The sequence below is a fragment of the Ipomoea triloba genome, chromosome 10 (assembly GCF_003576645.1).
Source record: "Ipomoea triloba cultivar NCNSP0323 chromosome 10, ASM357664v1".
NCBI lineage: Eukaryota > Viridiplantae > Streptophyta > Magnoliopsida > Solanales > Convolvulaceae > Ipomoea > Ipomoea triloba.
In genome coordinates this window covers 28,870,794-28,896,981 of record NC_044925.1, presented here as the reverse complement: position 1 = coordinate 28,896,981, position 26,188 = coordinate 28,870,794, and the positions used below count along the sequence as shown (strand labels likewise).

The following is a 26,188-nucleotide window of genomic DNA, read 5'->3' as shown; positions in this document are numbered from 1 at the left end:
GAGCAATTTTCCTTGGAATAAGGGAAGCCCACCCGTGCGGACACTCCAATCACGCTCCACTACTCCCTAAATTATACAAAATTTATATTATTAAACTAATTAATTTGGTAGAAAACAAAAGATTTAATCTTTGGCTCGAAAACCACCATCACTCATTAAACCTCGCATGCTCAAACTATTTACGTATTCCGATCCAAAAGGAAATAACCACTACTGCCCAGTGCCCACTCTCTACTAGCAACCTACTATGCTTTGGTCTTAGTATACTTTATTTTATTTTTATTATAATATGTTATAATAATAGTTTGGTAGTTGAAGAGAGAGAAAAAAAAATTATTAGCATGACATGACAATAAAAATAAAAATAGCTTTCAAGATGTAAAAGTAAGCAAGTTATACCCGGCCAAAAGGAAAAAGAAAAGGAGAGAATGTCATATTTGTCGCAACGAATCGAAATCTTGGTTGAGGTAAGATAAAGGTCCCAAGTAGTAATATAAATATATAGCATAGATAGGGAGATGGAGGCAGCTGCGGGCTTTGTATGTATGTCCATTTAAGGGCAGGCCATTAATGTTCAAGGCTTAGCTTTGGTGACGTAACTCAACTCAGATCATCTGGCATTCAAAGGGAGAAAGAGAGAGAGATTGAAAAATGGAAAGCTCAGACAAGGTGGTGGAGACGATAATAGCAGGGAACTATGTGGAGATGGAGAGAGAAGGGAAAGCTAAGGACATGAAGACTAAGATCTCTAACCTCTTCTGGCATGGCGGATCGGTGTATGATGCTTGGTTTAGCTGTGCTTCTAATCAGGTATGGTAATTAATTACTTATTAACCATTTCATTTGGGATTCCATCTCTCATCATCTCCATCTATATAGATATAGATATATATCTTCCTAGCTAGCTAACATACACTACATTGTATATTACTTACTGGATGTAGGTGGCTCAAGTCCTGCTGACGTTACCGTACTCGTTTTCTCAGCTGGGGATGGTGTCGGGCATATCATTTCAGCTCTTCTATGGGTTGATGGGCAGCTGGACTGCCTACCTCATTAGTTCTCTCTATGTTGAGTACAGAACTAGAAAAGAGCGAGAAAAGGTCGATTTCCGCAATCACGTCATTCAGGTAATTACTTACTTCACTTCATTCATCTCATTAATGCCTTTGCTAGCTTGTTTTATATAATTGGATTCAGACCCCAGCCAACCTCAGCTCGCTCAGATAGATAGATTATTTCATATATATATATTTTGTATGTGTAGTGGTTTGAAGTTCTTGATGGGCTGCTTGGAAAGCACTGGAGAAACGTGGGTTTGGCATTTAACTGCACTTTTCTTCTGTTTGGATCTGTAATTCAGCTCATCGCTTGTGCTAGGTACAGCCCTCCTTAATTACCTAAACTTCACTTTTAATTATTTTACTTATTAATTACTGCAACCTAAGTCTGCTCTGCAATATTATATATATAATGCCTGCCTTATTAATATATACATATAGTTACTGCATGGCATCTGTATGTGTTTGATGATTAACTAGTGTGAATTGAATATAAAAATAAAAATAAAAATGCAGCAATATCTATTACATAAATGATAATCTGGACAAGAGGACTTGGACCTACATCTTTGGAGCTTGCTGTGCTACCACCGTCTTCATCCCCTCCTTTCACAACTACCGCATTTGGTCTTTTCTTGGCTTGTTGATGACTACTTACACCGCTTGGTACCTAACCATCGCTTCCCTCCTCCATGGCCCGGTAAGCCCCCGGCCCCCACATATCATCATCATCATATCATATCATATCATGTGAATTCAACATTCTATCCATCTGGATGTCAACAAAATAATAATCTAATTTAATCATATCCGATCCATTTGTATATATGATTAATTATATTGATTGCAGGTTGAGGGGGTTAAGCACTCTGGACCAACCAAACTTGTGCTATACTTCACAGGAGCCACAAACATTCTATACACATTCGGGGGACATGCTGTCACTGTGTAAGACAACCTTTCATATTTTATTATTCTGTTGTCTTGGATTGGTTCGGTCTTAACATACATTTAATTTCTACATTTCAATAACTATTCACCCGGCCTCTTAGCTTTCTTTGAAATGACATAACCTTAATTGTTGAGTTTTATAGTTTAGTTTATGCTTCCACATGTTAGGTTCACCTTAGCTTGCGGATCTATTGACTGTTCTTTTGTCTGCCTGTGGCTGTGTGTATATATATATTCTTTAATAGTTTAAACTTGCATGTGACCACATACCAATATAAAGTAATAATAAATGCATACCTACCTATATATAATATAATATATTCTTTCTTGTTGAATTCACTACTTAGCTTGTGACATTCAATACATACTACTGTTTGAATGGATTAGCTGTGGAATGTTATGTTAACGATGAAAACTAGTGTGGATTTCGAAATTGGGAATGCGTACGTCTGAGGCTGAGGCTGAGGCTGAGGCTGAGGCTGAGGCGTGCATGGGAAAAAGTCATACTTTTCTTGGATCTCTTTATGCCCTTTCTCAAGTATAGAAAGCCACAACTCTTTCTCCCATTATATTCACTTTACAAGCTTTTTCGTTCTTATGCCCAATCAGTGATAAGGGAAAACTGGAAAAAGTGAGGCTGAGGCCAGCTAGCTTTATTGAATCAATTAATTACATCATTCATGCATATACCCTCAGCTGGCCTGGCAAATGGTACAGTGTTGCTTTTCTCCAGTAAAAGCAAATTAAAGGAGAAAAAAGTGTGATGATGAGCTAGAGTGAGAGATGAGAGTAAATCCAAATTAGTCATTTACTTTTTTATATATAGTTTTTGTTGTATGTATGAGTTTAATTTGAGGATGGAATTGAATAATATAATGTTGTACGACAGAGAGATAATGCACGCTATGTGGAAGCCACAGAAGTTCAAAGCAATTTACCTGTTGGCGACAATGTTTGTGTTGACACTGACGTTACCTTCGGCAGCGGCAGTGTATTGGGCATTCGGAGATTTGCTTCTTGACCATTCCAATGCCTTTTCTCTTCTCCCAAGAACACCCTTCCGTGACATGGCTGTCATCCTCATGCTCATTCATCAGGCATGCCCTGCCTAAATTCATTTCTTTATTATATTCTTTTTAATGCATTATATTATCCATTATCCTTAGCTTAATATATAATATTACCTATTATCTTATAACCTAGCTAGACTAATAGGCCGGCCGGATTTAATTGAATTGAATATATGGCGCATGCATGCAGTTTATAACGTTCGGATTTGCTTGCACGCCATTATACTTTGTGTGGGAGAAGGCAATAGGCATGCACGAATGCAAGAGCCTATGCAAGAGGGCAGCATCAAGGTTGCCTGTGGTCATACCCATATGGTTTCTGGCCATCGTCTTCCCATTCTTTGGCCCTATCAATTCCACAGTAGGCTCGCTTCTCGTTAGCTTCACCGTCTACATTATCCCTGCTCTTGCTCATATGTTCACCTTCAAATCATCCGCGGCCCGAGAGGTATATATATCATCCATCTATTCAATATAATTCATTCTAGTTTTAATTAATAATAATGGATTAATAAGCAAGCTAAGCTAAGGTTGTAATTATATATATTTTTGGTGATCCAGAATGCTGTGGAACAGCCTCCCAAGTTTTTGGGAAGATGGGCGGGAACATTTACCATAAATATATTTATAGTAGTGTGGGTGATGATTGTTGGTTTTGGGTTTGGTGGGTGGGCAAGCATGCTAAACTTCATCCACCAAATTGACACATTCGGACTTTTCACCAAGTGCTATCAATGCCCTCATCCTCACCAGCCCGCCCCGGCACCCCAAATCCTCAACGCCACCGCGCCTGCCCCATCTCTACTGCACCTCACCAATCTCACCCACCACCTTTAATTTCAATTCAATTCTCCCACCCCATCAATATCTCCATTACAACAATGCATGCATGTGTAATTGCCTTCTCCGATCCTCACTCCCAATTAACTCCAATCATCCCATCCCATCCCAAAATGCTAACCACGCCACCCCAGCTTTAATTTGCTTATTGTTTCTATCAAATTATATGAGCTAGCTGAGAGAGAGAGAGAGAGATATGCATGCATGAATTAGGTAGGAGCGGAGCAGCAGCTTCATTTGCTTAGTTCTTTAGTTGTATCTACTTGAAATGGATTTGCTTAGTTCGTTCGTTGTACCTACTTGAAATGGAGTAGGCCGGCTTTATATGGATCAAAAAAGTTTATGTTTAATGTTTAGTGTATGTGCGTGCATGGCATCATATTTTTTTTGTTTCTACAATATGATTATTATTGAAGTAATATGTGATGGAGTTGGATAAACATACATCCATAGGCCAACTCGATCTTCAATTTGGCGCCCCCCCCCTAGCAGTGAAAAACATAAATTTCTCTAATATCTTATACCCTAATTACTGTAATGTATCCCTTTAAGGTTATCATCCCCACAAATTTATGTCTAGACTATAACATTGAATTACCCCTCGAACATATCCTAATCCATGTGTTTTCAATATGGTGTATTGACCATTTTGTGAATAATAGCACACAACATTATTTAGTCTATAAAAATTGACATGTTATAGTTCGTCACTTATCATTTTTAACATGGTGTATTGACCAATTTGTGAGTAATAACACACCATTTTGTCCATAAAAATTGACAAGTTATAGTTCATCACTTACAAATTTTAGCATGGTGTATTGAACATTGCGTGAGTAATAGCACACCATTTTGTCCAAAAAAAATTGACATGTTATAGTTCATCACTTATAGCTTATAACATAGTGTATTGACCATTTCGTGAGTAATACCACACCATTTTTCCAAAAAAATTGATATGTTATAGTTCATCACTTGTAACTTTTAACATGGTGTATTGAACATTTCGTGAGTAATAGCACACCATTATGTCAAAAAAAATTGACATGTTACAGTTCGTCACTTATAACTTTTAACATGGTATATTGACCATTTCGTGAGTAATAGCACACCATTTTGTCCAAAAAAATTGACATGTAATAATTCATCACTTATAGCTTATAACATAGTGTATTGACCATTTCGTGAATCGTGAGTAATAGCAACCATTTTTCCACAAAAATTGATATGTTATAGTTCTTCACTTGTAACTTTTAACATGGTGTAGTGATCATTTCGTGAGTAATAATACACTATTTTGTCCATTAAAATTGACATGTTACAGTTCGTCACTTATAACTTTTAACATATTGTATTGACCATTTTTTGAGTAAAAGCACACCATTTTGTCCATAAAAATATACATTTTATAGTTTAGCACTTACAAATTTTAACATGGTGTATTGAGCATTTTGTCAATAATATATCATTTTGTCTATAAAAATTGACATGTTATAGTTCATCACTTATAACTTTCAACATTGTGTATTATCCATTTCGTGTGTAATAGTACACCATTTTGTATATAAAAATTGACATGTAGGAGTTCATCATTTATAACTTGTAACATGGTGTATTCACCATTTCGTGAGTAATACCACACCATTTTATCCATAAAAATTGACATGATATAATTCATCATTTATAATTTTTAACATAGCGTATTGTCCATTTCGTGAGTAATAGCACACCATTTTATGCATAAAAATTGACATGTTATAGTTCATCACTTATAACTTTTAACATAGTGTATTGACCATTTCGAGAGTAATAACACACAATTTTGTCCATAAAAATTGACATGTTATAGTTCATCACTTATAACTTTCAACATGGTGTATTGACCATTTCGTGAGTAATAGCACACCATTTAGTTTATAAAAATTGACATGCTAAAATTCATCACTTATAACTTTTAACATGGTGTATTGAGTGAGTAATAGCACACCATTTCGTCTATAAAATTGACATGCTATAGTTATCACTTATAACATTTAACATGGTGTATTGACCATTTCGTGAGTAATAGCACACCATTTTGTCCATAAAAATTGATATGTTATAGTTCATCACTTATAACTTTCAACATGGTGTATTAACCATTTTGTCCATAAAAATTGACATGTTATAGTTCATCACTTATAACTTTAACATGGTGTAGTGACCATTTCGTGAGTAATAGCACACCATTTTGTCCAGAAAAATTGATATGTTATAGTGCATCACTTATAACTTACAACATGGTGTATTGACAATTTCGTGAGTAATAGTATACCATTTTGGAAATAAAAATTGACATGTTATAGTTCGTCACTTATAACTTTTAACATGGTGTATTGACCATTTTGTGCGTAATAGCACACCATTTTGTCCATAAAAATTGACATGTTATAGTTCGTCACTTATAACTTTTAACATGGTGTATTGATCATTTTATGCGTAATAGCACACCATTTTGTGCATAAAAATTGACATGTTATAGTTCATTAGTTATAACTTTCAACATGATGTATTGACCATTTTGTGAGTATAGGACACTATTTTGTAAATAAAAATTGACATGTTATAGTTCATCACTTATAACATGGTGTATTGACTATTTTGTGAGTTATAGCACACCATTTTGTCCATAAAAATTGACATGTTATATATCATCACCTATAAATTTTAACATGGTGTATTGACTATTTTGTGAGTAATAGTACACCATTTTGTCCATAAAATTTGACATGTTATAGTTAATCACTTATAACTTATAACATGGTGTATTGACCATTTTGTGAGTAATAGCACACCATTTTGTCAATAAAAAATGACATGTTATAGTGCATTACTTATAACTTTCAACTGATGTATTGACCATTTTGTGAGTAATAGCACAATATTTTATCCATAAAAATTGACATGTTATAGTTCTTTATTTGTAACTTTCAACATGGTGTATTGACAATTTCGTGAGTAATAACACAAGATTTTGGCCATAAAAATTGAAATGTTATAGTTCGTCACTTATAACTTTTAACATGGTATATTGACTATTTTGTGCGTAATAGCACACCATTTTGTCCATAAAAATTGACATGTTATAGTGCATCACTTATAACTTTCAACATTGTGTATTGACCATTTTGTGAGTAATAGCACACCATTTTGTGCATAAAAATTGACATGTTATTGTTCATCACTTATAACTTTCAACATCGTGTATTGATCATATTGTGAGTAACAGCACACCGTTTTCTCTATAAAAATTGATATGTTATAGTTCATCACTTATAACTTTTAACATTGTGTATTGACCATTTTGTGAGTAATAGCACACCATTTTATCCAAAAAAAAAAATTGACATGTTATAGTTCATCACTTATAACTTATAATTTGGTGTATTGACCATTTCGTGAGTAATAGCAAACCATTTTGTCCATAAAAATTGACATGTTATAGTGCATAACTTATAACTTTCAACATGGTGTATTGACAATTTCGTAAGTAATAGTATCCTATTTTGGCCATAAAAATTGACATGTTATAGTTCGTTACGTATAACTTTTAACATGGTGTATTGACCATTTTGAGCGTAATAGCACAACATTTTGTCCATAAAAATTGACATTTTATAGTTCGTCATTTATAACTTTTAACATGGTGTATTGAACATTTTGTGAGTAATAGCACATCATTTTGTTCATAAAAATTGACATGTCATAGTTAATCACTTATAACTTTCAACATGGTGTATTGACCATTTCGTGAGTAAAAGTACACCATTTTGACCATAAAAATTGACATGTTTTAGTTCGTCACTTATAACTTGTAACTTGATGTATTGGCCATTTCGTGACTAATAGCACACCACTTTATCCAAAAAAAATAGACATGGTATCGTTCATCACTTATAACTTATAACATAGTGTATTGACCATTTTGTGAGTAATAGCACAATATTTTGTCCATAAAAATTTGACATGTTATAGTGCATCACTTATAACTTACAACATGGTGTAATAACCATAAAAATTGACATTCAATTATAACTTTCAACATGGTGAATTGACCATTTCGTGAGTAATAGCACACCATTTTTTCTATAAAATTAAAATTGACATGTTGTTGTTCATCACTTAAAAAATTTAACATGATATATTGACCATTTCGTGAGTAATAGCACACCATTTTGCTCATAAAAATTGAAATGTTATAATTTCTCTCTGATAACTTATAACATGGTGTATTTACTATTTCGTGAGTAATAACACACTATTTTGACCATAAAAATTGGCATGTTATAGTTCATCACTAATAACTTTTAACATGGTGTATTGACCATTTCGTGAGTAATAGCACACTATTTTATCCAAAAAAAATTGACATGTTATAGTTCATCACTTAATAACTTATAAAATGGTGTATTGACCATTTTGTGTGTAATAGCACACCATTTTGTCCATAAAAATTGACATGTTATAGTTTCTCACTTATAATTTATAACATGGTAACTTATAACATGGTTTATGGACCATTTCGTGAGTAATTGCACAACATTTTGTCTATAAAATTGACATTTTGTAATTCATTACTTAAAAATTTTAACATGGTATATTGACCATTTCGTGGGTAATAGCACAACATTTTGGTCATAAAAATTGACATGTTATAATTTCTCACTAATAACTTATAACATGGTGTATGGACGATTTTGTGAGTAATAGCACACCATTTTGTTTATATAAATTGGCATGTCATAGTTAATCGCTTATAACTTTCAACATGGTGTATTGACCATTTCGTGAGTAATAGCACACCATTTTGACCATAAAAATTGACATGTTATAGTTTATCACTTATAACTTTTAACATGGTGTATTAACCATTTCGTGACTAATAGCACACCATTTTGTCAATAAAGATTGACATGTTATAGTTCATCACTTATATCTTATAGCATGGTGTATTGACCATTTTGTGAGTAATAGCACACCATTTTGTCCATAAAAATTGACATGTTATAGTGCATCACTTATAACTTTAAACATTGTGTATTGACCATTTCGTGAGTAATAGCACACCATTTTATTCAAAAAAATTGACATGTNGGTAATAGCACAACATTTTGGTCATAAAAATTGACATGTTATAATTTCTCACTAATAACTTATAACATGGTGTATGGACGATTTTGTGAGTAATAGCACACCATTTTGTTTATATAAATTGGCATGTCATAGTTAATCGCTTATAACTTTCAACATGGTGTATTGACCATTTCGTGAGTAATAGCACACCATTTTGACCATAAAAATTGACATGTTATAGTTTATCACTTATAACTTTTAACATGGTGTATTAACCATTTCGTGACTAATAGCACACCATTTTGTCAATAAAGATTGACATGTTATAGTTCATCACTTATATCTTATAGCATGGTGTATTGACCATTTTGTGAGTAATAGCACACCATTTTGTCCATAAAAATTGACATGTTATAGTGCATCACTTATAACTTTAAACATTGTGTATTGACCATTTCGTGAGTAATAGCACACCATTTTATTCAAAAAAATTGACATGTTATAGTTCATCACTTATAACTTATAACATGGTGTATTGACCATTTCGTGAGTAATTGCACACCATTTTATTCAAAAAAATTGACATGTTATAGTTCATCACTTATAACTTATAACATGGTGTATTGACCATTTCGTGAGTAATAGCACACCATTTTGTCCATAAAAATTGAAATTTTATAGTTAGTCATTTATAACTTTTAACATGGTGTATTGACCATTTTGTGTGTAATAGCTCACCATTTTGTCCATAAAAATTGAAATTTTATAGTTAGTCATTTATAACTTTTAACATGGTGTATTGACCATTTTGTGAGTAATAGCACACCATTTTATTCAAAAAAATTGACATGTTATAGTTCATCACTTATAACTTATAACATGGTGTATTGACCATTTCGTGAGTAATAGCACACCATTTTGTCCATACAAATTGACATGTTATAGTGCATCACTTATAACTTTCAACATTGTGTATTGACCATTTCGTGAGTAATACCACACCATTTTGTAAATAAAAATTGAGATGTTATAGTTAATCACTTATAAATTTTAACATGGTGTATTGACCATTTTGTGAGTAATAGCACACCATTTTGTCCATAAAATTGAAAGGTTATAGTTCGTCACTTATAACTATCAACATAGTGTATTGACCATTTCGTGAGTAATAACACACCATTTTGTCCATAAAAAATGACATGCTGTAGTCATCACTTATAACTTTATTTTAACATGGTGTAATGAACATTTCCTGAGTAATAATATATCATTTTGTCCATAAAAATTGACATGTTATAGTTCATCACTTATAACTTTCAACATGGTGTATTGACCATTTTGTGAGTAATAGCGCACGATTTTGTCTATAAAAATTGATATGTTATAGTTTATCACTTATAACATTTAATATGGTGTATTGACAATTTTGTGAGTAATAGCACACCATTTTGTCTATAAAATTAAAATTGACATGTTATAGTTCACCACTAATAATTTTTAACATGGTGTATTAACCATTTTGTGAGTAATAGTATACCATTTTGTCCATAGAAATTGACATGTTAAGATTTATCACTATTAATTTTTAACATGGTGTATCAAATTTTATATTTTGTAAGTAATAATTTATACCATTTTTTTTCACAAAAAATATATATTTTATGGTCACTTTTGGACTACATTTATTTCGCTCAATTAATAAAATTTTTGTTTTTCGGAGAAATTATATATATATAGAATAATAATTTAGTATTTTGCACATAAAGATGGTTTGTTATAGTTCATAATATCACTCATGCATATTATATAACATTTTTTTTTGAAAGCGCATATTATATAACATTGTGCAACAGATATTATATTGTGTGAATAAGAATATATCTTTGTGCTTAAAAAAATGGCATGCCACTTGCTCCATCTTTTTTGGTCTGTACCTACTGAATGTGTTAAGTAGGAATAGTGATTTTGCAATATAATACTCTTGACTTGTGGCATTATACTGGTGTATGGAAAAATAAGATCGAGATTGGCATATATGTAAACATTACCTCTGATCTATATATCTTAGCCTGTCGCAACCTATCTGTCTGAAGTTAAGCCACAATTAATATTGGTGGCCTCATAGCCATAGGATATGTATATGCATGCAACTACATATCACAAGCTAAGATATATTTTTGAGCAATAATAATTACCCATGTAACTACAACTCCATCACAAATCACAATTCAACTTCACATTCACATAACTAAAACAATATAATCACTACTCCATTTAATACTAGTACTAGTATACTACCCACAATAACACATGCAACACTCTCATTTCAGTCATCGATCTTTAATATACTTTTACTTTACACACATCATCCAATTTATACACACCCACACACATATATATATATATATATTATATATAATAACTTTAAGCTAGCTAGCTAGCTATACTTTTCCTTCCAGCCTTGCGCTGGTGAAGCCAACACAGGCGTCCACAAAATCCTCGTCAATGAAATCAGTTGAAAATATCTGCAACTTATCAGCATGGCCCTGGGAGATGCATTGGTTTATGAACAGTCTAGCATAGGGATGAATCCTGTTTGTCACCGGATAAACACACAGCACCGGGTTATCCGCCTGAGGCGTGGCCGTGTTCTCTACCCTGTAAAAGTATTTCCGGGAGTTCACGGGCTGCTGCTCGCTCAAATACTGCATGTTGCTCTCGAATTTCTTCTCCGGCAAGTCCGTGTCTATCCAGTTATCTTTCAGGTACCCGGAACTCCATAGCGGACCTCCTGCTTTGGGTTGAGCCGCTTTCCTGGGCTTCCAAACGCATATGATTCTTTTGGGGAGTAGCTCTGCGATTGTCTTGCCGAACACTTGGTCGTCCTGGTGGATTAGATACTCGCCCAGCTCTTCTTCCAGGTATTTGTCGAAATCGGCCGGATCATCGTGGCCGTACTCGGTACGGATCTCCAGGATGATGATCTCCGACTGGGTCTCCGACAGGAACTTCTTGACGTCGTTGATGACAACGTCAACGCCGTAGGTTGTGAGAATTCCATGGCACACTTTCCGGTCCTCCTGAACCCGGATATCAAGAACGCGAGCACCGGTCACCAGTTGGTTGTAGATTGACAAGGATTGGCACTGCGCGAAGGGGCGAGAAATGAGAGGAATTCCAATCTTGTTTGTGGCGGAATCGTGAGTCCCAGGCCACACGATTTGGTTGACACCAAGTTTGGCAGGGTCAAGGCCTCCCATCCAGTTTTTCCGATCAGCCGGGTGGTAATCAGAACCGGGGAAATCATCGCCGTCCTTGCCTTGAAGATCTTGCAAGTATTTCTTCTCAGTATGAACAGCTTTTCGTCGCTCAACTTGCTTAGAGCACTGAGCACCCATCTTCTTCTTCTTTTTCTTGTGCAGTTGGCAGTAGATGAATGGTTGGCTGCGCTGTCTGTGGGGGTTTATTATAAATCTGCATCTCAACAAACTATTATCTTAATTAAAATAGTACCATATATACAGTAATTAATGAATTTTATCGTGTAGTATTGTGCGGAGATATATGTAGCTAAAGAATGAAATTTCCCCCCTTGCCTTTCATGTTTGTTGGCATGTGGAAATTGACATTGGTTGTTGTTTATGTATTGCGGGGCCAGCTTAGCTGGTGGCCAGTCATTATCCATCCATCCATAATTATACACCTTAGCTTTCTCCACTTATCTACTCTTCATTTTCATTATTGTAATCACCTCCTTTTCTTCTAATCTAAATTACACTAACTTTTCCCTGCTCATCTACCTTAGCTTGACTACATTTTTACCATAGTGTGAGTTGGATACATTGCTCAGATATATTCTTCATTTGTTGTTAATAGTATCAAAAGGCTAAGTCAATCAGATCAAAAATTGACAAGCTTTCACAATGTACTGACCTACTAGATTAATCATGATTAGTTAAACTACCTATAAACACGTGTTCTTTGAGTGATACACTGATACATTGCCCCCTCCTCACCTTAAATGGCTCTCTCTCTCTCTCTCTCTCATATGAATAAAAGACAAGGTTTTTTGTATTGATACCTAGATATTTTTATTCATGGGTTTGTACTATTGTTTTAAAACATGTCCTATTTTTGTGGCTATAAAACTTTATCATTCTGAGAACAAAACAAAAGGACAGGGAATTGAATCCCATAATTTCCAATGTTATCTATTGGACTCAAATTAGCTAATTCACGATATTGTTTAAGGTTGTGCATGTGTAACAATACACCCACTTGAGAATCTTAGCTACAATACTATGTTTGGAAATCATTTTTATTTTCAAGAATAATAAAGAGACTGAATTGAAGCAAACAATGTCATTATTCTCAATATTTTAGGCAGATTAGAGAAAGGTGCTCACATGCATTCCATGGATTAAACCGGAGGAGCTTTCCTGATCATGGTAGCCTGTTCAAACCCATATGCAATCTCAATGAGTTTGGGCTCTGAGCCCTTTAGCCCTCCAAAGGAAACACCAAATGGGACTCCATTTTTATCGTACCCCGCTGGAACATTGATTCCTGGATACCCTCCAAGTGCAAGAATGGAAGCTACATCTGATCCAGGCGACATTAACGCATCCAAATTATTGTCTTTCATCAACTTCTCAAACCCATCCTTGCAGGCTTTTTTGATATTCGCAAGCGCCTCTCTTTCCAATCTCCCTATCCCTCTAGTCTCCTCAGCTTCCACCAGTATATTTTGCCCATACTTCTCAATCATTTCCTGCATGAACCAAATCATTAAGTTTTAGTTTCTTTGGCTGCAAACTCATATCCTATACGTTCACTTTAATTTGTGCTCAAATTCACTTACGCCATCTGCATTTTTTTGGTTATATGCAATCACATCCTCCAAGGATCGCACTGGAGATTCCACTAAGTTTCCAAGGTAGGCATTCACATCAATCTTGAACTCTGCTTTCAGAGCTATGTCTTGAGCAGCAATAACAGAATGGACTAGCAGCTCAAAATTGGGTATCTCCAAATTGTCAACCAACTCTGCTCCTCTTTGCCTTTATACATGTTTTAACATAGTAACTAAACAAATTACATTCATTCTAGGTATAAATTAGGAACAGTACGTGAATATATATTACTACCTCAGTGTTGTGAAATGTTGTTCATAAGCTTTCAAGGTTTCTGAGTCGTCATTGAACCCAACTAAACCATTGTTCCTGGTAATCCCCAATCTCTTACCCTTTAGTCCATCAGCCTTGAGAAATTGGGCATACCCGCCTTGTGGAATGTACATTGAAGCTTCATGTGTTGCCTGTTTGTCATCAGGATCATATCCAACAATAACATCTAGGACATGAACTGCATCACTCACAGTCCTGCAAATTGGCCTGTTTATAGCAGCAGCAGCATTATCTATTATTAGTTCATCAGTCTCTGCGTATTTAATTTGTGAGTAGCATTACATAGTACATACCCGACGGTGTCCTGTCTATGTGAAATTGGCACAACACCTGCTCGGCTTGTTAGGCCTACAGTGGGTTTGATCCCAACAACTGAATTGGCATTGGATGGACTCAAGATGGATCCTGCTGTTTCTGTGCCTAGTGTAACTGTGACCAAATTTGCAGCTGCTGATATTGCTGAACCGGTGCTTGAACCCGACGGATCAGCAGATGCTACATAAGGATTCTGCATAACACAGTTGGCAATCAAATCAACATTCAAACTTGTCATTAGCAGATCCTTGGCACCCTGAGTCTAGAAGCCAAGAATAACATTTCTTTGAATTGAATTGAAGCAAATTAGTAAACTTACCACAGCTTGGCCAAGTCTACAATTCCAGCCACTGGGCATGGCATCTGACCTGAAAGCTGCCCACTCAGTCATGCTTGCTTTTCCCAGTATGATCGCCCCAGCTTTTCTCAATTTCTTCACAACACCTGCATCCTGAGGCACAATTGACCCAAGAAGCGCACAAGATCCAGCAGTTGTGTTCAGCTTATCCTTGGTTGAAATGTTGTCCTTCACAAGAACGGGAATACCATGTAACAACGACAGAGAAGTCACTGATGTCTTGTTTTTACGTTCTTGATCAGCTTTATCTGCCAAGTCAAGTGCTTCTGGATTGACTTGGATGACTGCTTTAAGAACTGGATTGAGCTTCTGGATATTAGCAATATAGAACTCTACAAGTTGCCTGGAGTTGACCCTGTTGTGCTGGAAAGCAGCCTGAAGATCGCAAACACTTGCTTCTTTCATTGGGAATAAAAATAAACTGCCTTCAATCCTTCTGCTGCTGCTGGCGATAAACAAGACAGTGCAGAGGGAAAAGAAGATAATTTTATAGCTACCCATTGTGAGTGAGTATTATGATCTCGTTTCCTTAAACAATCTGAATCTTGACTCACTCAAACACTGACTTCCTTCGTCCAGTGGGAACGATTGGAGATAATTTCATAGGGCTCCTTCCTCTTTGGCTCTTTCTCATTATGAGTGGGAAAGACAGAGAAAGCTACCTACTTTTATAAAGGAGCATTGACTGTGTTGCTTTTATTTACTCCGTATAAAATAAGAGCAGCATTGAGACTCCCCACCAGATATGTCACAAAGTTTTGTAGAGACTCGAATCATTATTCATTATGCTTATTTTAATATAATCATCATATAGTTGGCTTTGAACAATTAGAGGGGTGTTTACAATTAAGTCTGCATCCAAAAGTGACGTGGGATTCTTGCCTCCTCAACTTTTCGCCGACACACATTTCGACTTATCAACCTCTTCACATCCAAAAAATGGAAGATGCCGGACGGTAAGGTGTTAGCGGTGTCCTCGACGTTATCGTTATAATGAAATATGCACACATGACATACTATAGTACTTTACTTTAATGGCCTCCTGTTACCAGAAAAGATGGAATCCGCCGTCATCATTCCACTTTCTAACCACAATTTCCTACACTTTTAACTACTCCGTATTTGTGCTACCAACAACAATCACCTTAAAGAACACTCACTTGCTCCATCTCCCTGTGCCCCATACATTATAACCCTGAAATTCAAAACATATAAATTTTAAGTCAGCTAACCATCTTCCCAATACTTGTTACAGCTATTATCACTGAAAAATATATGAGTTACCTTCACTTCTATGTTTTAACAGCCTGCAACCATATCTTCAATCTTATAACCAACTTCAAGGCAATCGGTGATATGATGTTGCAAAAGCAAGGCAATATGCAAGAAATAAACCCAATTCTGGAAAAAAAAAAATTATCTATATACCAAAGAATTCATGTGTCTGAACCTCAAAAACGAATACCAGATTCCACAATATCATGTTCAAAACCATTGCTGCCAGTAGATAAAGACTTTCTTCAAGGAATGTACACCAAATAGAGCATACCAGGTGACGACCTCCTGAAGCCTCAACAACCTGAGCAACACAGATGAACTGTCTAATCCCGTGAAGTTGCATATCCAATATCTGTTGAAAAATAATCCGGATTATGCAATGCGATAAAATGTGCTTCCTCCATATCCTTCATCTGCTCTTCATCATAGCATGTTCCTGCATTTAACCAGTTTATTATGTGTATTACAGTAGACATGTGTACAGGAAAAAAGAGTGTACATGTATAAAGCAGTCAAGATAGTAACCATATTTTACCAATATGTATTGTGCTAAAGGAGTAGGAACCACCATTTCTATTGCACAAGTAACACAACAAAAAAATGTGTGCGTGTTACAGTAGTGAATTGACATAAACATATTAAGCTCTGTTAAACAAAGAGACAGTCCCATATGTTATAAAGGCACTAGACAAGTACATTCATAAAATTCCAGTCTTGTTCATACCTGGAACATTTGTTGCTTCCTGTTCTCTAGTAACATGAAGTATTGTTGTTCCAGAGAGCACAGTGATGAATCCACATATCTCAGAAGCTATGCTGCTTGCCTCCTGACCAGCCCAGTCCTGTATGAAAGTTGAAAAGGATGAATATTAGTTTGTAATTACCCTGCAATTCCTTCCAGGAATCATAATTGGGAAGAGCAGAAAGTCATAACAAACCTTGAACATTATGGCACTTGCAACAATGGTCAGGGTAGTAAACATCACATAATATACCGGTGAAACAATCGCTGCACTGAATGTATCAAGTGCCTATACAAATGTGGCATATGCATCAGCAAGGTATGTGCTAGACATGAAATATTATAGGGTGCCAAACACTTCAAATTCATCAGCACGGATATAGCTCAGCTACTCAAATAGAGGTACCATTGTAAATGATGATATAAGATGTACCTTGTTGAGGTAATTCAACTGTGTGACAACACATATTACAGTAACTGTAAGGAATAACCAAGTCTGAGGATATGCAATTTGACTGATTCCTTCAAGAGTGAGTTCTATTGCGATTCCAATGGCTTTTATGCAAACAACCTGCACAGAAGCACATAAACTACATGCCAACTCTACCCTGGGAAGATAAAAAGCAATTTAAGGAAAGAAAAACAACAGCAATCCTGCCACACATGCAGTGTATAAAGAGAGAGGAAAAAAAAAACAAAAAAACAAAAAAACAAACAAACAAACAAACAAACAAACAAACAAAAAACAATTACCGTAAGTGAACCCATTAAGGAACAGATGCCCAAGTAAACCAGTAAGTTTGTTTGACCATAGCGAGGCTCAAAATGCAATATCAAAGCGAGCACTATTGACAATGCCGATGCTACATAAATTAAAAATGCTGTTGAAATAAGCAATGAGGAAAAATTCAGTAACAAGCTCATCAGGATGACTGAATGATATATAACACAAGGCATGAAGGAAAAGCTTGGCAGAATGATGACCTGGTTGTGTTGCCAAATTCCAGATTTCTTGTACAGAAGTTGGCATACGCTCCTGAGGTGCATGGATAACAATTACTACGGAGCCTACAATGCATGAAATGCATCCCAGTATGCCTAACCGTCGTAGCCGTTCCTTCAACATAAAGTGTGCTAAAACAGCACTATGCAGATTCACAAAGATGGTTAGTTTGCAAGTAACATCCAGCATTCCATATCAGAGTTTATAGACTTCATGGGTGCCTGAAGTTTACCTAACTATTATACTCAATGCACCAAGTGGAGTCACAAGAACTGCAGGAGCATAAACATATGCTACAAAATTTGCTCCCTCTCCAACAATCACTGCATGTCCAAGTGTATTATATCAAAAAATAAAAGAGAAAAGCAGAAGTATAATGCTTATACAGGTTAGAATGTGTAGCATGCTCTACTTACTTGTAATCATGCCTACCCACCAAAGTGGTTCTGACAAATAAGTATAACCTCCAACACCTGCAGCAAAGATTCAGAAGAATAAAATTAATAAGTGGGCGGGTAACTGATAAGTGTGAAAATGGATGTTGCCTGCACTGTAACCCAAACCAATCCCTATCAAGAAAAACCTTCAACAACCCAAGTCTCTATACTAAACAGGAATTCCCATTTACAAAACAATATCCATATATGTTACGGAGTACTAGTTAACCCTTGCCAATTTGACCTACAGAGCAAGACTCATCATTTTCCGTGCGTTGACCATGAATATGCTCTGAATCTCATCCAGAATTCACTATCATTTCTTAATCATATTGGCATCACATACTCAAATTTATGCGTAAAACAAAATATAATAGAGATAAAAATAATTAAAAAAAAATAAAAATCTAAGTCTTATTACAATAGCCCAACCAAGCACGACTAATAAGTGGAGATCCAACCAAGTCAAGAATCAAGCAAGAAATGAACGTAAAGAAAAGAAAATGTGAAGATTCAATTGAGACCTGCGCGAGTACCAGCAGCTGCAGCACGTCTCAGACCTTTCTTCTTCAAGATAAAACTCGTTCCGATAAACAAGCTCGATAAGACTGCCAGAATTAGGCCTCTCACGTTGTCCGATATCGCCATCTCGCTTCCCCACTCCACCTTTTCTCTATATGCACTCAAGACATGTACAACTAAACCCCAATCCGATTGCTAGTATTTTTCACTTAGAAATCTTCCAAACAATGAAAAATCCAAGATATATACAAAAATGATTTCCCGACGGCCGCCAAACGGTAGCTACAGTGTCGCAGCACTGAAAACCGAACGGAAAGAAATGATAAAGAAAAACCAGAGATCATTTATTTTACGTCCTCCCCGTGTGTTGGATTCACCGATCACCGCGCTGTGACGCGGAGTGTATACTAGTCTCTTTCAAACATCGTCCATTCTGGTTTTGACTTATTGGACGCCGGGTGACTGAATGAATAGTGAGTATTGAATGCTTTTCTCTTTAAAGTTTAAATAAACAATGTCATACAATTCAAATTAATAATTAATGATTTAACTTTAAATTAGTAAAGTTTATATTTTAACATTAATTTTAATACTAGCATTTTTGCTATCTAATATTTATAACTATAATTACAGAGTAGATAAAAAAGAATTATGCATGAACTATTACTTACTTTTCCCTGCGTAAAGCACAGAATGACAGAAGTTGTCTGGGAGTAGATTTGTGTCGGCAAACAACTCCAACACAACCCGCACACCTGGTTGACTGCCAATGGCGATGTCAAAGAAAACCCTGCGGTTGGCTAAAACATGAGAAGCTGTTCTTAGCCGTCGGATATGACAGACGGCAATGCCGTTGGACGTATGATTAAAAAACCTTTGTTTGCCACTGACAATTGTTAGTAGAGGATAACCAGCTTTTGTTTTCTACAAACAAATACACTTGACCGTGTTATGAAATAATAATAATAATAATAATAATAATAATAATAATAATAATGACAAATTTGAGATTCTCATTTCTTTAGATGTTTGCTGCATTCCACCATTGAACTATTTTAGGTCAACATCGGGACAAGATTCCTTTCTCAAAATATTTGCATTTAAGAGTGTAATAACAATTCTTAGCTTGCAAATTTAAGTTAATTCCTTGTAAAGGGGGAACAGGAGAATGGATTTCAGGCACAATCGAATATGCCATTTTCCTATAATGATTAATGAAAATAATTCAGCAACTACAAGGTAATTGAAAAAAGCAGGATATAAATGCAAATGTTTAACCTACGCAATTCACTCTATATATACAAGTCATCGAAAGTCTTCCCTCTGCAATAATTCAGGATACACAAAAGATACAATCTGCTTGACGGACTTCACATGTTCTTTCAGAAATGCATGCCCTTCCGTTGCTGCAGAAAACAAAACAATGCACCAAGTTATAATAAGTTCAAAGCTAAAGCCTAGAGATGAATATTTGTACTTTATATATGGAAACAGAAAGCATATTCTATCCCTGAACCACTATCCAAATCATTGATTACAAAATTTAAATCTAAAAATTACCCCCACTCAAGTGGGAAGAGAAGATACCAAGCGCCAACTTTTGGGTTATGTATAGCTTCATAAGTGGCATTTTGTTTAATTCCCTTCAGTTAAACTCATTAATTATGATGCATTCCTTTAAATCGGTGTAACCAAATTGGGTATGCCCAGATTCAGTGTCCATAACAGAAACAAGGTATCAGTACCTCTTATCAGGAGCTTGAATTCCTTTGAGAAATCCTCCATTCGTCCCAAGACAGGTCTCATTCCACAAATTTGGATCACACAGTATTCCAGATACAATGCCATTATTGTTATCTGTAACAGCAAAACACAAACGCCCTGTATCTCAGAGGTAACCTGCTTCAACTTGTTGGCTTCACACAATTCGGCGACAATAGATATCCCTTGATTCTACAACACAAAAAATAAAACCAACCCATTTTTAGGAGACTGCCAATACACATTGATGGAAGAGTCACATCTTGAGGGCAACATGCTTACAAGTATACATAAGCCAAACATGTCACCTGCAAGACTCAATAATCCAAAATAACAGGAAGAGCAAAAAAGATTTCAAGTATCACCTGCAATCCATGTAGGATATCAGGCATTGGTAATTCTGGAAAATGTGCAAGGTCAACATAACCTAGGTCTTGTGCCCTTTCAGCAGCTCCCTCAGCTTGTATACATAAGAACTTAAGAAGAAGAAATGTGATTCTGTAGATCTGAACAGCCACTGTGTCAGAAAAATGTGTCTGAGCACCAGGAGTAACAATTTCATTTGATTGACCTTTGCTAATACTGGATATTCTTGAAGAAAATTTTGTGCTGAGCTCACAACCAAGAGGAGAAAGAGCAAACCAACCATTTTTGCTATTGATAAATGATGGCTTCTTCTGCGACTCAAGCTCGTCCCTAAGGAACGGATGACACAAGAGGGGAGCACATTTTGCAGATGATTCCCCATGGTGAAGTGTTCCCCGGCTAATGAAAGCCAGTAGATGGATACATCTCTCCCTTAACTGCGACTCCATTTCTTTCATGACCTTAATCCATGAATTTCGATATCTAGCTAGCACACATATTAGAGTCAGTGTATTCTCTGTCTCCATAAGAGCATACAATGAAGTACATGTCTTGAGAGCACGCGCTCTTTTCTTCTCACGATCATCAGAAGGAAAATCAGGAGCACTAAGATAATAATAAATTGTATTTGCTTTCTCCACAATCAGGTAAGCCATCACATAATCAATAACATCTACTGAACTTTCTCCCAGAGAGTGAATAATAGTTGTGGCAACTGCCAAGCCAAGTCCCCATATGGACTGATGCTTTTCATTGTTTTTAAATGCCTCTGAAAGAATCCACTCATTTTGAACAATTGAGAAAGATGTACCATCAGGAATGTCAGTCAGCAACTCCCGTAAATATGCAAAAACTCCAGCACTCATTAGCATCTTAGCACCTTCTCTCACACATCCAAGTGTTAATAGAAACTTCAATATAATGTGTACATTTGCAGAGAAATTTCTATCTAGAAGCTTGTGGACAACAGGTTGCAGCTGGAGATGTTTCGTGATAATAGGAAACCACGTTGCAGGTGTTGAGAAACTTTTAACTACTACATCAATAATAGTCAGACTGAGGGTACAATAATCAGCAACTTCAATGCAATTGCAAAGAATGGGTAACAGTCCCAAGCTGACATTCGCAGCCTCAGCTAAGGCTTCACTAGATTCATTATCAGCTTCAGTAGGAAGACTGCAATTTGACTTGTTGCAACAGTACTCGACTGAAAAAAGAATCAACATAAGCAGAGTCTTTGTTGTTGTTGTAAAACCAGTAACTGATGGCCTAGAATTCAATACTTTAAGGCCATAACTCGAAGATTTTAGTATTAGCAGAAAAGTAGGTAAAGGTAAACTCCTAGTCATAGATCTGACAAAGTGGAAGAGCAGATCTATTTGAGCTGCAAGAATATCAAGTATATCATTACTAGCATCAGAAGCTGGAGCTAGCAAGTCTATTGTGGCTTGCAGACATTGGCATGTATAGTTGATGCTTGAGAAAATTGTTTGCTCAGGAATCTTCCCACCAGTTGCAGCTTTAAACTGACTTGACTGCAGAAGTCGGTAAAAATTATAAGTCAAGTCAAACTGATTTGTTTAGTCACTTTTCTCTCTCATTGAAGACAAAGAATGAATTTGAGTGAGATAATCTGGAAAAAATTCAAGAGGATGGGAACTTACTTTATCATCAAACATAGAGAACAGAGTTATCAAGGATTTTATAGCAACAAGTTTGGAACTAGTCACCAATGCCATGGCATTGACATTCCGCAACCAGAGTAGCAAGACTTCAGCAATTGCTTTAGATGATCTCCAACCAGAAAAATTCCACATATCTATCCCCATCTCTGTTACTAGATGGTTGATGTCAAACAAGTAGGCATTGTTGGGTTGTGGCAGGTCATCATCCCCCTTGCATCGATAGGTTTGCAAAAACTTAGACCCTATCAAATATTGTGACAGTTCTTTATATGGTCCATGGCTAATTTCTCTACCATCAAGCTCTCCTTGCAAATGATAGAATAGATCATTGAGAATTAAATTGTGCAATTCTTCCCCTCCACTGGTTCAAAAAGGAAATACAAACTAGATTAAGTCATTTTATACATACATACACACACACACACACACACACAACAGATATTACGAAGTAGACATGTATACATCCCTTCCTTAGTCCTTTATCAATAGAGACAAATCTCAAGACCTAGTCATACATGATTCATGGTATCAATATTTATGTATACTTGTGGTGATGACATGGTTCATATAATCATGAGATATGAAACAAATCAAGACATCTGATCAGCAAACAAATAGTCAAAGAAATTACTGTAAGAAAATATATGAGCAGCCTCTACACAGCCGGAAATGACAATAATGTGAAGAATACCTGTAACCACGCTCTCCATAGTACACCATCAGCTCAGAAAAGGCAGGCAACTTGCTCAACTATAGAGGCGAAAGGAGCAAAAATATAAAGCAGAAGTAAGTAGCTAGTAAAGGGCACATTTTTAAAAGAAAAGGTGATTGAAAACAAGTAAAAAAATAAAAATAAATAAAATAAAATAAAATATAATAATTAAAAAAAAAAACAATTCTGCAACTAATATGTCATCAAATTTTGCTCAAATCTTGTCTATCATATCAGAAGTAAAGTATGACAAATTCTGCAGGAGCGACAGAGAAAGAATCAAACCTTTTGTGACAAGGTAGAGACCTTATCAATAAGTGAAATTGACAAACTCCCAGTATCACTGCTTCTTACTTTAGCCATTAAATGCACAGCAAACAAGCTAGCCGCAACCTGCAAGATTCTCTAACCAATTAAACACTCATGTATGTGGAAAAAGTACCATAACCCATGACAGAAAAAGTAGCATGGAGTTCACAAAGTCTTAGTATATTATTTTCAGAAGATCACAACTTACCTTGCCACGTAAATTAGTGCAATCATCATATTCAACTGATACAAATGACTTGATCAGCTTTCCCAATGATGAGCTTGTGCACCAGGTCTTAAGAATATATACTATATTATCTTCACTTCTCTCTATTAAGGAACTAACTGTTTTCTCTACTGTATCGTGTAGCAATGGAGAGGTCTGCTTTGCATGCAAGTCAGCATTTAATGTCTTTTTTAGTAGGAACATCTCATAAGCCATCAAGTCCAACACACTAGATTGACATTTATATATGTAAGCTACATCACGAGGGTCCACTTCGGATAGATTTTCGGATTCTCTAATTTGCATGAGAGAATTAGACAATTGTCTCCAGAAGTCTGAGTTTGTTAACTGCTTCAAAATATTTCTATAGTGACCAGCTCCTTGCCAGAGTGCCTTCAGGAAGTTCAGCAAATTATACAGTATGGCCGGGTTGCTGAGGAAAAAAAAAAAAGTGTCTATACATCAAATCAACTCAAGTAGCATTTCTCAAAGTGATAGATTGCAGGCTTTGTAAATAAGAAAAATGGAAGAGATAGTGAAGAATGATGTGAATTTACCTCTCCATAAGGGCCTCAGATCTCCTTACATATAGCAAAATGTGATTTAATATATTCGCATCCTTGGACTGTGATTGATACTCATGTTCCTGATCTTTGTCATTCTCACCCAGGGCAATCACAGCAGAAAGAAATGAAGCCTGCAACAAGGAACATCTACCTGAGCTCCACAAAGTCCTTATAGGTTAACAAATTAGAAGAATGGCACTATGAACAAGAACTTAAACAAAGATAGAGCATGTGTTTTGCAATCACTAAAGCTCAGTGTTGCCATCTGTGGAGGAGGAAAGTAGAAGGAAAAGCATGTCCGGCAAAAAGAACCATAAAAACTAAAATACCTAGGAGTAATATTATATAGCAGTCATTAGTGAAGGAAACCCTGTGATAAATATTACGGAGTATATATTACACTCATCATTGTTTATTCATATATCCAAATAGAGCATGGATTAAGCACACTTGAAAATTTGAAATTAATATCTCTTTACAGTTCAACCATTTTAGAGAAAAAGCTTGGATTATAGATGATCAGAAAGCTATTCAAGCATGTTGCAAATGAAGCTATAAGCATACTTGATGATTTGCAGCAGAACTTAGCATCTGGAAAGTAGCAACTATGAGATCATCGCTTGAACCAGCCTGTTCGCTAAGAATACTACAAATAGCATTCTTAAAATTATGAATCTGTAACATGCATTTTGGCAGAATTAGAAGTGAAATAGTGCAATCCCATCAGCTGAAAACTTATCAACCAATAGAATTTGAAAATAAAGTTATACCTGCTTTTCATCCAGACCAAAATATGCATTGCCAAATGCACAAGAGCTTGAATCATCACCAACAAGAAATAACACAGACAGTAGCCTTGCTGCAGCAAGCTGTATCTTCTGTATGAGCAACGAAGTTATTAATGAAATGTTTATCAACAGATTGATTGGAATTTCTAGATCAGCAGTCAATATTAATACAATAGGAAAGCTAGCTACAGAAACACACTTATTAGATACTCCGTATTTAGATTCTGTAAAAAAAAACGTGGGTATGCTCAAAATAAGCTTAATTCATGCTAGCACTAGATCATACAGGATTCCTGAAGAACGACATCAAGGATATCGCTGCTGTAACCACAGGAATAGGTTTTGTTGCAGATGACATAACTGCTTGATGAAGGACTGGACGACTGGGCAAATCCTGAAAAAGTAGAAGTGTGAGTCCTACATTTGTTGAAACACCATTAGCAAGTTATTCACTGTCATACAAAAGGAAGCATTCCAGCGTTTATGTTGATGCACGATTGCACGGCAGTTTTTTTATATGATACAGCACACAAGATATTTGATAGAAACAAAATTGCAAAATCAGAGAGTAGAGGACATCAAAGGAGTTTTTTAAAGAATGGCTGTTGCTTATCCACAATGATACTTGAAGATGTAATCCAAGATTGTTTAACATATTCCTTATTAAATTAAGATATCATGAAAAGGAATCTAGAGATGAAGAACTTCAAATTAGGTCACTGATATCCATTCCAAAAGGTTATAGTTCTCTCATGCAAAATTGTTGAGCCTAGAAGCACACTTCATTGCAGTGTAATAGTGTATTGCACACCTTAGAACTATCAATCCACATTCCATTTATTGACCTTCCCTTGCTTCCTCCCCTTAATATTACCCCCCCCCCCCCCCCCCCCCCCCCCC

The 26,188-nt window shown here is 35.8% G+C and overlaps 4 protein-coding genes across 8 annotated transcripts in view; 1 reads left to right on the top strand and 3 right to left on the bottom strand.

Moving 5' to 3' along the window:
* Positions 1-421: 421 nt before the first annotated feature.
* Positions 422-4,303, top strand: LOC116031809 (auxin transporter-like protein 2). Its single transcript, XM_031274118.1, has 8 exons — positions 422-810; positions 945-1,130; positions 1,268-1,380; positions 1,578-1,761; positions 1,912-2,009; positions 2,902-3,109; positions 3,273-3,530; positions 3,644-4,303. The coding sequence occupies exons 1-8, from the start codon at positions 652-654 to the stop codon at positions 3,917-3,919; spliced, it is 1,482 nt and encodes a 493-aa protein (XP_031129978.1). The 5' UTR covers positions 422-651; the 3' UTR covers positions 3,920-4,303.
* Positions 4,304-11,175: 6,872 nt separating this feature from the next.
* On the bottom strand, positions 11,176-12,653 carry LOC116033604. The gene has a single exon (XM_031276358.1). It carries the CDS (start codon positions 12,430-12,432, stop codon positions 11,476-11,478), a length of 957 nt encoding a protein of 318 aa, XP_031132218.1. The 5' UTR covers positions 12,433-12,653; the 3' UTR covers positions 11,176-11,475.
* LOC116033602 (probable amidase At4g34880) lies at positions 12,430-19,284 on the bottom strand. Of its 5 annotated transcripts, XR_004100879.1 has the most exons (10): positions 18,878-19,284; positions 18,333-18,389; positions 18,149-18,239; positions 17,898-18,058; positions 17,667-17,794; positions 17,347-17,484; positions 17,110-17,202; positions 16,896-17,013; positions 16,178-16,607; positions 15,655-16,088 (listed from the first exon to the last, which is right to left on the bottom strand). XR_004100879.1 is itself a non-coding variant. In XM_031276355.1 (7 exons), exons 2-6 carry the CDS (start codon positions 15,392-15,394, stop codon positions 13,455-13,457), a joined length of 1,551 nt encoding a protein of 516 aa, XP_031132215.1. In that variant the 5' UTR covers positions 15,395-16,088; positions 16,178-16,576; the 3' UTR covers positions 12,430-12,514; positions 13,441-13,454. The 5 variants fall into 5 exon arrangements, 4 of the variants coding, with proteins under 4 accessions (XP_031132215.1, XP_031132214.1, XP_031132217.1 ...); XM_031276355.1 differs by lacking the exons at positions 16,896-17,013; positions 17,110-17,202; positions 17,347-17,484; ... (3 more) ...; positions 18,333-18,389; positions 18,878-19,284 and adding exons at positions 12,430-12,514; positions 13,441-13,805; positions 13,896-14,094; positions 14,182-14,427; positions 14,514-14,728 and having other exon boundaries at positions 14,855-16,088; positions 16,178-16,576; XM_031276354.1 differs by lacking the exons at positions 16,896-17,013; positions 17,110-17,202; positions 17,347-17,484; ... (3 more) ...; positions 18,333-18,389; positions 18,878-19,284 and adding exons at positions 12,437-12,523; positions 13,441-13,805; positions 13,896-14,094; positions 14,182-14,427; positions 14,514-14,728 and having other exon boundaries at positions 14,855-16,088; positions 16,178-16,576.
* Positions 19,285-19,933: 649 nt separating this feature from the next.
* The window catches only part of LOC116032104, a 14,635-nt gene continuing 8,380 nt past the window's right edge, over positions 19,934-26,188 (bottom strand). The window contains exons 22-32 of the mRNA XM_031274505.1: positions 25,575-25,682; positions 25,271-25,378; positions 25,065-25,175; positions 24,492-24,631; positions 23,917-24,367; positions 23,685-23,792; positions 23,379-23,437; positions 22,667-23,048; positions 21,002-22,537; positions 20,621-20,828; positions 19,934-20,281 (exon numbers count right to left, since the gene is read on the bottom strand). Coding sequence (XP_031130365.1) covers positions 20,181-20,281; positions 20,621-20,828; positions 21,002-22,537; positions 22,667-23,048; positions 23,379-23,437; positions 23,685-23,792; positions 23,917-24,367; positions 24,492-24,631; positions 25,065-25,175; positions 25,271-25,378; positions 25,575-25,682 — 3,312 coding nt within the window. The 3' untranslated portion in view covers positions 19,934-20,180. The remainder of the gene's footprint in view (positions 20,282-20,620; positions 20,829-21,001; positions 22,538-22,666; positions 23,049-23,378; positions 23,438-23,684; positions 23,793-23,916; positions 24,368-24,491; positions 24,632-25,064; positions 25,176-25,270; positions 25,379-25,574; positions 25,683-26,188) is intronic.

What these genes read in the sequence shown, in the direction of transcription:
- LOC116031809 (XM_031274118.1), top strand. Translation starts at nt 652, where the DNA reads ATGGAAAGCTCAGACAAGGTGGTGGAGACGATAATAGCAGGGAACTAT. An exon ending in CTTCCCTCCTCCATGGCCCG is followed by an intron (nt 1,762 to 1,911) that starts GTAAGCCCCCGG and finishes TATTGATTGCAG; the next exon opens with GTTGAGGGGGTTAAGCACTC. An exon ending in TCCTCATGCTCATTCATCAG is followed by an intron (nt 3,110 to 3,272) that starts GCATGCCCTGCC and finishes GCATGCATGCAG; the next exon opens with TTTATAACGTTCGGATTTGC.
- LOC116033604 (XM_031276358.1), bottom strand. Translation starts at nt 12,432, where the DNA reads ATGGGTGCTCAGTGCTCTAAGCAAGTTGAGCGACGAAAAGCTGTTCAT.
- LOC116033602 (XM_031276355.1), bottom strand. Translation starts at nt 15,394, where the DNA reads ATGGGTAGCTATAAAATTATCTTCTTTTCCCTCTGCACTGTCTTGTTT. An exon ending in GTAGACTTGGCCAAGCTGTG is followed by an intron (nt 14,729 to 14,854) that starts GTAAGTTTACTA and finishes TGTGTTATGCAG; the next exon opens with AATCCTTATGTAGCATCTGC. An exon ending in CATAGACAGGACACCGTCGG is followed by an intron (nt 14,428 to 14,513) that starts GTATGTACTATG and finishes TGCTATAAACAG; the next exon opens with GCCAATTTGCAGGACTGTGA.